Genomic DNA, 11,811 nt, shown 5'->3' on the forward strand with positions numbered 1-11,811 from the left:
AAGGATTATAAAAAGAATCAATTGATAGTTAAGAGTTGAATTGAGCACAAGATATTTTAGACAAAAGAAGAAAATAATAATCAGCTGTTTATTAATTTATTAAATTTGACCTTATGTCTAATAGCATGTGAAGATTGCTCACTTTCAGACTTAAACTTAAAGGTAATGAATACTAAAATTTACAAATAATTTGCTGAAGATTTAAATGTGTAGCGGGACCTCACGTCTCTTTTTCTCCAGAAGAAATTAATTAAACAATAATTTTTCGGTTAATTAGTACATTTTGTCTGAAAGAAACTTGTTTTGGAAAAGCATCACTCCATTCGTTCGAGTTGTGTTCGTGTGCCATTCTCAATGTGGCGACAACGTTGACGTACGAACGCCGTCATTCGCTCTTTGACGACCATTGTTTTGGTTACACAAACGTAAGCTGATTTTGACCCTCGGCAGCTTCCGTCATTGTTTGGTGAAGGCAGTCGGGCAAGTTGACAGGGACGCCTAACAAGTATGTACTTCTTTTAACGCGTTTAGTTTGCATGACTAGCGTTAGGAAATGTTTGTTGAATATAATGAGGTGTTGTTTTGATGTTTTGAGCATAAAAACCGGACCGAACAAATTAGCAACCTGTCGGCTAACCGTAGCTAACAGCTAGCCGTGTAGGTGTTAGCTACTTGTCTTTGCTGTGTTTTTTGAGACTGATTTATTTTCTTTTAAATATTAGAACAATCTTAAATGTGTTCGTGATAAAATTCATACTATTAGTTTGCTTTTAACCTGTCTTTTGACAAATAGACTCTTATTGCATCATGCCTCGCTATGGTTGCTAGTTAGCCATGTTAGCACGTTGAAGGTGATGACAATCATCTCATCTGAAGCTTCGTTTTATGTATAATTTGCTATATCTATATTTCTGTTAACTGTATAACAGATCGAAAGGTGAAGGCGGGAAGACAGAATGTCAAGCAATGTAAGTAGCTTATTTTCACCTTAATTATGTCTTAAATTTATTAACTGTGGATTTCAGAGATATGGGTGATATCAAGAGGTCTGCAAAGAATAAAATAAAAAGATGAAATATATTTGAAGTAATTCAAACATATATGAATTAGCAGCATGATTACTTGGGAAAATATTTCAGATTATTTGTCTTTAGTTATGTTTTATGACGTTGCTCTGTTGCAGGTGCTGTGTGGTCGAAGCAGGTTGATCCTGTCTCAGACCGCCGGCCGACATGCTTTGACTTCTTTTAGGGTTGGAAGAAGCAGGACTTTCTCAGCCGCTGGCTCTGATGAGCCGTACATCACCGTGTCGCCCACAGACTCAGGTGAGACATGGCGAGTCAAATAGGATGTGGGTCTGGAAGTTGATTTCTAAGATTAACAGTTCTGTCTGTGACTGCAGGCCCCAGGACTGTGTGGCCTGATGAGAGCATGGGACCATTTGGACCTCAGGACCAGCGCTTCCAGCTGCCAGGTAACGTCGGGTTTGACTGCCACCTGGAAGGCATGGAGAACCAAAAGAAGGCTCTCGTTCACAAGACAGTGCCTGACGTTCTCACGACTCCAAACAGCATGGAGAGACACCAGTTTATTCTGGCCCAGTTCGTCAACGAGTTTCATGTGAGTAGTAACCATTGTGCCTCTCTGATAACACAGTCAGGGTGTGCTATGACTAAAAAGTTAGTCATGCTGATCCTAGAGCATTACTCAAACCTACATTTTTGGATGTATTTGTTTAATTAACACTCCTGATATGTTCATTCGTTTGTGTACTTGCCATTTGGTCACTGAAGTTTCTTGTGAAAAAAGAAACGTAGAGAGGAAATGGAACTTCTTTTCAGTCTTCACTCCCTTAAAGCGTAAAAATAAAATTAAAAAGTTGATCATTAGAACTTACACATAGATATTGAACTTTGTTCAACTGAAAATGTATTAAATGGCTAAGTAAATTAACGTGTCAGAATTTATTTGGAAAATTTTAATTAGAGGAGACTAAGATGGCTGAATGTCTTCAAACTTAGCAAATGCTAAAGCACTAAACAAAAAGTTAACTCTATTAGCAACTAGCAAAAGTGTGCTAACAGCCAATAACTGTTAAATATACTGCTTCATATAAAGAGTGAACACCAGAAATAATAAGTATTATGTAAAATACAAACTTAACTTTAGTAAAACGTTTTCACGTCAACACATGCAGATTTTATTGCAGGAAAAAGCGATGTTACAAAGAATTGACTCAGCAGGTTTGAATAAAGATGCAAGCCACACTTTTAATATTTTTATTTGTGAAAAAAATATAAAAATCCACTACCTGTAACTTTAGAGACATGAATACATTTACATTCATCTCTGATTTTTTGTACAATTTGTTCTACAGGAAAAACTGGGCCCTCTGTCCACAAGAGTCCACAAAGCCGAGCAGTACTTCAACCAGACAGACACTGACTGCTCTGTGAGCTCCTGCCCTGAGCTGCTAAAGAAAGGTAAGAGAACATTAAGCCTCTCACAACAAGCAATAAACCAATTAATTACATGATAGTTTTTGGTTACAGAGACTTTTTAATTATTGTTTCATCATTTACTTTGGATAATTAAAATGTTTTACAATTCCGGTGTCTTAAATATTCTTCAGAAATTAAAGTCTGAGGGGCTGTACTTGCCTTAATTATTACTATATTTGTTGAAAATGGTCTGAAAACAACAATACAATTGTTTATTGCAATAAATTAGTTATAGAGACAGGCCTACAGCTGCCTTTGAATTTCAGTAACTAATCTGTCTGTCTCAGAACTGGAGCTAATGTTCCCCTCGGCACCGACGGCCTCCATCACGGTGGTGACGGTAACCCAGAGGTCCAGTCATCAGCTCGACGGAGCAGCAGAACCGGACAGAGACCAGCTGCTTCATAAAGTGAGTCTTTATTTAGCTTAGTTTTGGAAAAATGAGGAGGTGGCTGTAGACTGAGAATATGTCATCACTGCAGTTTGTGAGCGGGGCGAAGGAGATGTGTTTCGCCCTGTGGACGGCGGGATACTGGGCTGACTTTATTGACCCGACAACAGGAGAAGCTGTAAGTATTGAAGCACACATAATATAAAAAGTTAGATAAAACAAAAACGCTGGAGCTCAGTTTCTAAAAACAGTTTCAGTAACATAAGTTCTGTTCATCCTTTCATCCATAAATTAGTTTTTTCACCATTTCAGCAGTTTTTTTAAAGCTTGAATTTGAAGGATAAAAAAAACACAAACTGTAAAAAAAAAAAAAAAAAAAAAAAGCCAGCTGAGTTGAAAACATGGTTTGATAAGTTTATAAGTTATTATTATTGGCAATCAGATAAACAGTAATGTTAAGTTTTGCATAAATGGAGTTGGAATTGATTTAGTTTGAGACTAAATTTGTTGGGATTGTTCTAGTCAGTAAACTAAATTGGAAGCCTTCTATTGAATATATCAGACATGTAGTTGCAAATACTATTGGAATATTGAAATCTGGAGAAATGGAAGTACAACAACCATTGATATATTAAAGTTGCAAAAAAAAGCTTTTATGGTTTTCAATATAGTGTGATATTATGAACCAACTAATAAACTCTTTATACTTTAAAATTTAAAGATATTGTACATGTAAAATGTATGAAGGGTTGAATGAAAGTCTCCCTTCTGCTACTCAGAAATTATTTTTGTTTAGACAGAATAAATCTAATTTGAGTCAGGTAAAGTCTAGTCTCTGTTGATAACTTACCAAAATGAAGTGAAGTGAACTGACTATGATTTTCTAAATGTGTTTTCCCACAGTTCTTTGCATCTCCATCGTCTGCGTTGGCTTTGCGGCCAGAGGAGCAGCTCAGACATTTGGGGTTTCACATCGAAGTGTCGGGCTCCTGCACCGTCATTCGCCACATCCTCAGGGGAACGCCTTTGTTCGTGGGGACCGTTTTCACCAGCGCACCTGCTGACAGCGCTGCTGTAACGAGACTTCAAGGACTATCGAATGGATTTGATGAAGAAGAATAGGCTTATTTTTAATATTAAACACTAGGAGATTTGCACATGGATGCCTCTAATCGTGGTGTGAGATGTTTTGATTTTGGCTCGGCTGTGTGATAAAACTCTGGGTCTCTGTGAGAATATGTCAGTGTTAACGACGTCACACCCTTCACTACATCCAGGGCGAACCTGCGCTCCAAACATCAACTTTGCAATATGTTCAATCTGTAGAAAGTGTTGATATTTTTAGAGAATATCTGTATTTATGAAATTCCCAGGTGAGGAACAAGAACCAGCCTCAAACGACATGAACACGTTCGTTGGAACGACATCGAGTCGTAATGCACTGCAAATAAAATGTTTTTCTTTCAGGCTGGACTCACTTTATTTCCAGGAAGCAACTATTAGATCCACAGGTGGTTTTAGAAGTTTATTCACAGAAAAATGTGACAAAATTTCAACCAAAATGCATAAAAGTTAATTAAGAGTTACAGAATAAAGCTTCCACAGCTGAACAGCAAAGAACAAAACAATAAGTTGTTTTCTTCCTGCACAGTGATTTTAAGTGTATCTGAACATCTTAAATATGCTCATACTTTCAGTCACAGATCTAAAATAGCACTAAATTATACCTTGTTCATGTCAGTTGATAAATATGATTTGTAAATTGGTAAAATGAGGCATGTGACTGAAGATATTTTCCTAAATTGTTCTGTATTTAGTTTAAAATTAAACGACTTTAATGGTTCAAGACTTTACTCACAAGCTCTGTTTTGATTTCTTATAATACATGTTGCCTTGGAAAATAATTCAAACCCCTTTCAAGCATTTTTTTTTAAATTAAATTTTGTTCTCTGACAACCAGAAGCTATTAAAATTTTCTTGCTTATGCTTGAAAAGTTCGAGATGCAAATGTATTCCACACTTTTCTCAAATGTATAAATAACAAATAGCAAAGTACTTGTAACATTTGTACAATATTTTGTGTTGAGCTTCTCCTCTGGGTAAAACATCATTCAAATTACATTTGTAGTTCATTTTATTAAAACAAAAAAAACCTGCAAAGAAAATAAAGTGATTCATTTTTAAATATTCAACATACATAATGGTTAAAAAGCGCTACATAGTCGTCTGTAAGCTTAATAAACTCCAAGTTTAAAAGGTATTTTGTGTGTTAAATGATTTGACTTCTTAAATGTGTCCAGCAGCTGCTGGCAGTGATGAGGGTGATGTAACGTAGTGCAGCGGGATGCGGCGTGCTGCCTGCGCCGACCAGAGGCCCCGTGGAGGAGAACACGGCGCCGCTGGCGTTCCTCGGCACCAGCACATTGCAGATGTTTCCCTGGCAACAGGACGTGCACACCTGCAGCAGGTGAGGACAGAGTTGGATCATCCACAAAGCTGTGACTGGTCAGAGTTGGACAGTAATTAGTTACAGTTACTGGAGTAACTTATTTTGAAATAGTTTACTTTTAGGAGTATTTTTACTACATAATTTATTATGAAGTATTTCTACTCTGACTTGAGTAAAAGTTCTGGGATTTTCTGCCCACTGAATGAAAATTCACCAGACACAGACACACACCTGCAGTTTTTAAAGTTTTTTATTGAAAGAAACTGATTTGAAAGAATTTCTTTTTTCATTCTTAAAATTCCTAAATTTCCACTTTATATTTTGATCCATCCGATGATGTAATTTTTAAATATTAAATGATAATTTGATTAGTTACTCGGGACATTATTGGACCTTTCACCAAATACTGTTTTACTGACAGGTAATTTCTTCACAGCTACTTTTTGCTTTTACTTTAGTGCATAAATTATATTGATGTAGTGCTACGTTTACTTGAGCACATCTGAATTTCACCTGGAAGCCGTTGTGAGTGATGTTGACGCAGCCGGCGAAGCGGCAGTGCTCCAAGGTCGCGCAGCGCTTCGTCACAGAAACGCTGTCGCCATGGTTATTCATCATGTGGAGCGTGTAGCAATAACTGGTATCTGGAAGAAAACTCTTCTGATTATTATCAGTGGGCAGTAATTAGTTTAGCTGGTCAGCTTCAGGTTGACTTCCTGTTGGCTTATTTTATGAATATTAAAAGAAGAAGCTGATTTACCCTTTGGACAGTAAACATCTGGAGCCCAGCGGTTGCAGTCGTAGTTATCTGCAGCGTCCTGACATGTGAAACATTTGAAACCACCTGGATGAGGTGTGGCTGCAGAGGACAGGCAGACAACATCTATTTTATCAGGAAGAAAGTACTGTATTCATATTAAAAAACTAATTTAATACTATGACATGAATATAGCCCTGCAGCAGTTATATCAACACCAAATAGTACAGAATGACTGAGGATGGATGGTACGGTGAATTTTTTGGGGGGGTATTGTGGTAAAATTAGCTGAAAAGAAATGAAAGAAACACTTAAACTGTTTGTAGTTTTGCTACAAAACATGAAAAAGGAATTTTGCATTTGAGCTCTTCGTCTGTGGTTTCTGCAACATTCCTGCTGCTAATTTAAACATGATTATCCAGACTGTATACAACCATTATCATACTGAAAAATGAGCTAAAATCAGTCATGAACTTAGTGATAATATTGGATGTTTTACATGTGTAGCTATAAAACAATTTAAAACTTTAAAAAATAGACTTCTTGCAACTAATTAACAGAATTTTACGGTTACAAAAAATGCCAGCAAGCTAAAAAAAATGTTTTCAAGATCAGTACCATTACAATACTGCATAAACTCGTAACATTTACCACGTGAGCTAAAAACGACCTAAGTAAATTAAAGTTATTATTGTGTTAGGAGTCTCTGAATAAATAGGAAGCTTGAATAAGTAATGTAACTGCAGCCGATCAGCAGGATTCAACGTCGCGGCCGTACTTGAAGGATGCAGCTGAATAATGTCCTTCATGCTGAAATCCCGTGACTCTGCGGTTTCCGTCCACTCAGAAACTGACATCAGCATCAGAATCCAGGCCACAGCTGGCCAGGCGTCCATCATGGGTCTGCATCAACGCTACGCGCCGTGTCAAACGCTAAAACAGAGAAATGTGTCACTAAGCAGCAGCCAGAGTTAGTCTCGGTTACTAACTGATTAGTAACCAACTGATATTGTGACACAACCTTTAAATATTTGCTTTAGGTTTTCATAAAATGCTACATTTAATAACATTTGATCCAAAACAAGAGGCTTTGTGAGGCTAATAAAGGGGAGTAAGAGCTATATTGCAAAACTGGGCATGTTTGATAGTTAATAAATTACAGAAAAATGCTCATCATAATTAATATGCCTGATTAATTAATTTACGTCTGGGATCAGTGAAATATTTCTTAATTTGAATAATTTAACCTCTTGTGTTAGCAGTATGTTAATATAATTCAGTGGGAGGTTTTAAAAGGAAAAATTCACAAATTTACAACATAAAATAAATACCTTAATTGAAATTTAAAAACAGTTTTTCCTTCTGCTGCTATAATAAAATAACTATTTATTATTACTGTAGTGATATTAATGCTCTTTTTAACATCTATTTTGACTTTGATATTTAGTTGCAGAAATTATTCTCATTTCAAACAATTGTTGAGATTTAAATTAGGTACAACTTTATCAAATTTAAAAACATTTTCTATAGCAGGAAATCCTCTACTTGTTTCCAACATGAACTGACTGAACACAGGGTTTCCTCTACTGTTTTATAAGCCTGGCGCACCACCAGGCTTTATTTGTGCCGCACCAGGCTAATCGTTATATTCGTATTTAGTATTAGTATTTGTATTAGTAATTAGTATTTTCTTTTAGTTTTAGCCAGAGCTGCTCTCCACGGATCCTCTGAGACGTCAGTCACTGAATTAAACACCAGCTGACCTGGTTTTACCCCCTTTTACTCAGATTAGCAGATTTGTGTAAGATCAGCTCTGAGCTCAGATGCCTAAGACTCCACTTTGTTCTTTATCCCCAGGCTCTGTGCCAGGCTGGGTGGGTATAAATGCTTGTTTTCTTTGCATTAAACATGCTCCAGTAAGACTGATCCATTCTTTCGCTGAATACTGTTCTATCCTGTTCATTCACATCTGATCCACTTTAACCACAGATGTGCTCATTTTAAACCCAATAAACAAATTATGCAATAAGAATAATATTCCTTGCATAATACTTAATGTGAACGGCAACACAACTGGATCTGAAAATCTGTAATTTTGTCACTGACAGTATTAAACGGTAGCTTTTTTAGAAAAAAAAAAAAACTTTCTTGATATCCGCTAAAGGACGTTTACACAAACTTTTCACAATAAAATATAATCATTCAGCAAACAAAATTCTACTTTTTAATACAAATATGCTAAAAAGATTTGAGATGTTAGAATGGTCTACTAAAAGTCCAGACTTAAATGCAATAAGAAATTGTTGATCAGGGGTGATCTCCATCCAGTCTAATTGAAAGAAATCGGTGAGCCTCTAAATGTGCAAAAGGCTGAAACTGCAGGAAAGTATTGATAATGGAAACTAAGAAGTTGGAAAACATGCATTTATTCACCAATTTTTAATTAAAATATGACAAAATCTGGAGAATTTTAAGGGTTTAAAGTGGAAGTTTATTTTGCGAGATAGTCAAATGTTGAAGCTTTTATAGGAATGTATAGAAAATTAGATTAATATGTGGAGCAGATGTTTAATAAAGAAAAGGACTGACTAAACACCCAGAGGATCCTGCAGTCAGTTCACGATGCATTCACTGTCTCTGTTTTAACGAATGTTATTTTTTCAAAGATACATTTTCTTCCTACTGGAAGTTTTGTGATCTTTACAGAACAAAATATAATAGATTTAAGATACAATTTTACATTTATTTTAGTGACTTTTACAAAAATGTAAAATATATTTCCCCATTTGAACCATTCATGTTGTTTGTAAAATCATTTAAATAATCTAGAAGTGGATTCAAAAAAGATTCCTAGATCAGATGTGGATAAATATTGGTTAAATTAATTGTAATTACTTAATTTTACATGGCATTTAAAACTAACCTCCATCAAGAAACATTTTTGTTTCTTTGTGATTTTTATTTGCAACATTTAACTACTCCTTTGGACTGTCGTGATCCACAGGAGGAAGAATCGGTGTAGATTTCCATTGTTGCTTTAGCTTTTTAACAATAAATAATAATTTTGTATGTATTTATTTAAAGGATTAAGACCCAAATGCACATCTTCCTGCTTCACTGACCCAGTACAGTCAATCAACGCGCTCCATCGCTGAAGCTGACACCGACCCGTGTGTCAAGTGTGAATGAACAAATTTGTTAGATGAAGGCTCCGTGATTTGTGTCAGAAGTAAACTCCGTCAAAACCTCGACCACCGGGTCTGGCTTTGATGCTCGGCGGCTTTGCTCTGCAGACCAGACACACATGGCATGAGCTTAACACTCCAGCCATACTGCTGCTTTTGTTTGATTTTTGATCTCAGCTCAGAATCGAGAAGGAAAAGGGTTAGCGCGTCGAGCCAAAAAACACAGCTTCCTAGGCTGCTTTGTGTGGGCATTGCTGAGTCATTTCTCGACTGTAACACTTTTTATGGGATCCTCAGGAGGCTCTGTGCCTCATAAAATGTTTCACATCTTAATAAAATAGTAACAGCAATCCAGTGGATGAATCACATCCTGTTGGAAGCTGGATCAGTAAACGGTAAGGTAACCTCAGCTGAAGGGTTATGAGGACGGGAACAAAAGCTCCTGGAAGAGCCTGGCTCGAACGCATGCTGGGAATGTCTGGGTTTGTTCCTGAAAGCTTTCCATTTCAAAAAAGAAATCCCCACACCATGATGCTGCCACCACCATGCATCACTGGAAAAGGCTTTGTTTACTTGTACAAGAGTAATTATTTGTAATCCTTTTTATCAAGTTTTATCACCTAAAATCTCAGGAACATATATTGTTTCAGTCTGCAACACAAAAGGATGTGAACGATTTAGCAAGTTTAAATTATACAAATACACTGTTACTAATTTGCAGGCAAGGGTTGAAAATTGGCCGCAGAAGTCGTTTTTGTCTCCTTCTGTCGTTTTTTAACTAACTTTATGCTTTACGATTGAACGTAACTCATCCCCATTAGTTTAACAAAAACAAAACAGAACAAAAAAAATGAAATGGGATTGATTTGGATTGTTGATATCCAAAATAAACGCACTCAATTCAATGCTCACAATAGCAGCAGCAGCGCTCCTTTCAAATCGAGCGCTGCTGCGTCCAGAACCAGCGCAGATCGGATTTACACGAAGTTGATCGTAAAATCACGACTTTCTAGCACCTGATAGTTCAGAGCAGAAACAAACTAGATTTGGAGATGAAACTTACCAGCTTCGGTTCCTGCAGCAGATTCAACGAGACGGAGATGGAGACAGAAACTGCCGCTCCGTGTGGATGTTGGAGCTTTTTAGATTGGAGAGCTGCTGCGTCACGGAAACGTAAAGGATGTTAACTCCCCCCTGTCAAAGGGAGCTAATGCTGCTGCTTTGTCTGTTTTTTCGCTGCGTTTTGAGCAAAATTAGGCGAAAAGCGCCGCTTTATGTCCTTCGTGTTGCGGTAATCTATTTGTATAGACGGAAACCGATAACTGCGGCCGCGGGCACGTTTTAATTGGGGCCCATAATGACAAGTAAATAGATGTTGTTTTTAAAGAGGAAAAAAGGCATATTTACAAAAAAGAAAAAAGATATTTCATGCAGCCATACAATATGAAAACAATTACAGAAAAAATAAAAAATATGTAAACACTTAGTATTTAGGAATATTTTTCTTTTTTTAAGTAAATATCTGCACCTTTCCTATTTCTTAACACATACAATTAAACACATGCAACATCTACATCGCCATTATAACTTAATACAATAATTTAAGTATAAAAAAAGTTACATTTTGGTTAAATATCAAAACAATATTTTAATTGTATTTCATTAAAAGTACCATTTTCCATTACATAATGTAATGGAAAACATTTTTTCTCCAGAATCTTTGTTGTCTGCTCCCCCAAAATAAAATTACCTTTCAAGAAATAAAAGTTCATGATGTGAAATTGTATTTCAGATAAAAATATCTTAAACAAGAGTTTCTCAGTATAAAAATAAAGCTTCACATCATCTGTTAAAGCAAATGTGTTGCTCGCTTATTCACATTCCTTGGCTGAAAGACACGAAGCCAAGTCATCATGTTCAGCTCCCATCAGATAAATGTGAAGGAGTGCATATCTGAAAGGGGCCATACAAGAAGTCATCAGTGACAGGCTGCAGCCCTCTGACCCCGCTGGATATGCGATCCCTCACAGGAAAGACAAGGAAGAAGACTGCAAGGTCCTGAGAGTCGAGTCAGACAGAGGAATGTTAGTGGGGTGACTGCACAGATGTGCATTAATATACAGACATATGGTCAGACCTGGTACACAAACAAAACTGTTGTACTGAGAAAAAATTTCAGCTATGAAATTTAAAAATCTAACTGCAACCTCTGCAAAATATTTGCACTAAAAGGGCTTGTGAAGTTTTAAATAGTTTTACTGTCATAATTATGACTGATATTAAAATGTATGTCTGTAATTATATTTTGAGGGTTAAGACTTTCCGTGCAACATGATAAAAGTCGCCTGAAAGTGTTTATAGGTTTGTTTTTAAAGCGCAAAATCGCCTAATGGTAAATTTCTGTTGAATTCAACACCTGGCCTGTAGAGGGCAGCAGCTCCCGTTCCCTACCCAACATCTACCGTAAATCTCCCAAAAACAAACCAGAAGAAGGTCGCCATCTTTGAAATTTGCAGCAGGTTTGTCGC

General features: G+C 36.6%; 2 protein-coding genes across 2 annotated transcripts; one reads left to right on the forward strand and one right to left on the reverse strand.

The window, feature by feature from the left end:
• Positions 1 to 394: 394 nt before the first annotated feature.
• Positions 395 to 4,358, forward strand: mmadhca (metabolism of cobalamin associated Da). The gene is made up of 8 exons (XM_055059675.1): positions 395 to 505; positions 930 to 968; positions 1,184 to 1,325; positions 1,403 to 1,620; positions 2,378 to 2,483; positions 2,789 to 2,910; positions 2,984 to 3,070; positions 3,796 to 4,358. Exons 2-8 carry the CDS (start codon positions 957 to 959, stop codon positions 4,012 to 4,014), a joined length of 906 nt encoding a protein of 301 aa, XP_054915650.1. The 5' UTR covers positions 395 to 505; positions 930 to 956; the 3' UTR covers positions 4,015 to 4,358.
• Positions 4,359 to 4,402: 44 nt separating this feature from the next.
• Positions 4,403 to 10,452, reverse strand: LOC129379093 (ly6/PLAUR domain-containing protein 6-like). Its single transcript, XM_055059676.1, has 5 exons — positions 10,347 to 10,452; positions 6,877 to 7,031; positions 6,102 to 6,200; positions 5,855 to 5,985; positions 4,403 to 5,350 (listed from the first exon to the last, which is right to left on the reverse strand). Exons 2-5 carry the CDS (start codon positions 6,995 to 6,997, stop codon positions 5,162 to 5,164), a joined length of 540 nt encoding a protein of 179 aa, XP_054915651.1. The 5' UTR covers positions 6,998 to 7,031; positions 10,347 to 10,452; the 3' UTR covers positions 4,403 to 5,161.
• Between the last annotated feature and the right edge of the window lie 1,359 nt (positions 10,453 to 11,811).

This window comes from Poeciliopsis prolifica, unplaced genomic scaffold (genome assembly GCF_027474105.1).
Source record: "Poeciliopsis prolifica strain line A6 unplaced genomic scaffold, Auburn_PproV2 SCAFFOLD055, whole genome shotgun sequence".
Lineage (NCBI taxonomy): Eukaryota > Metazoa > Chordata > Actinopteri > Cyprinodontiformes > Poeciliidae > Poeciliopsis > Poeciliopsis prolifica.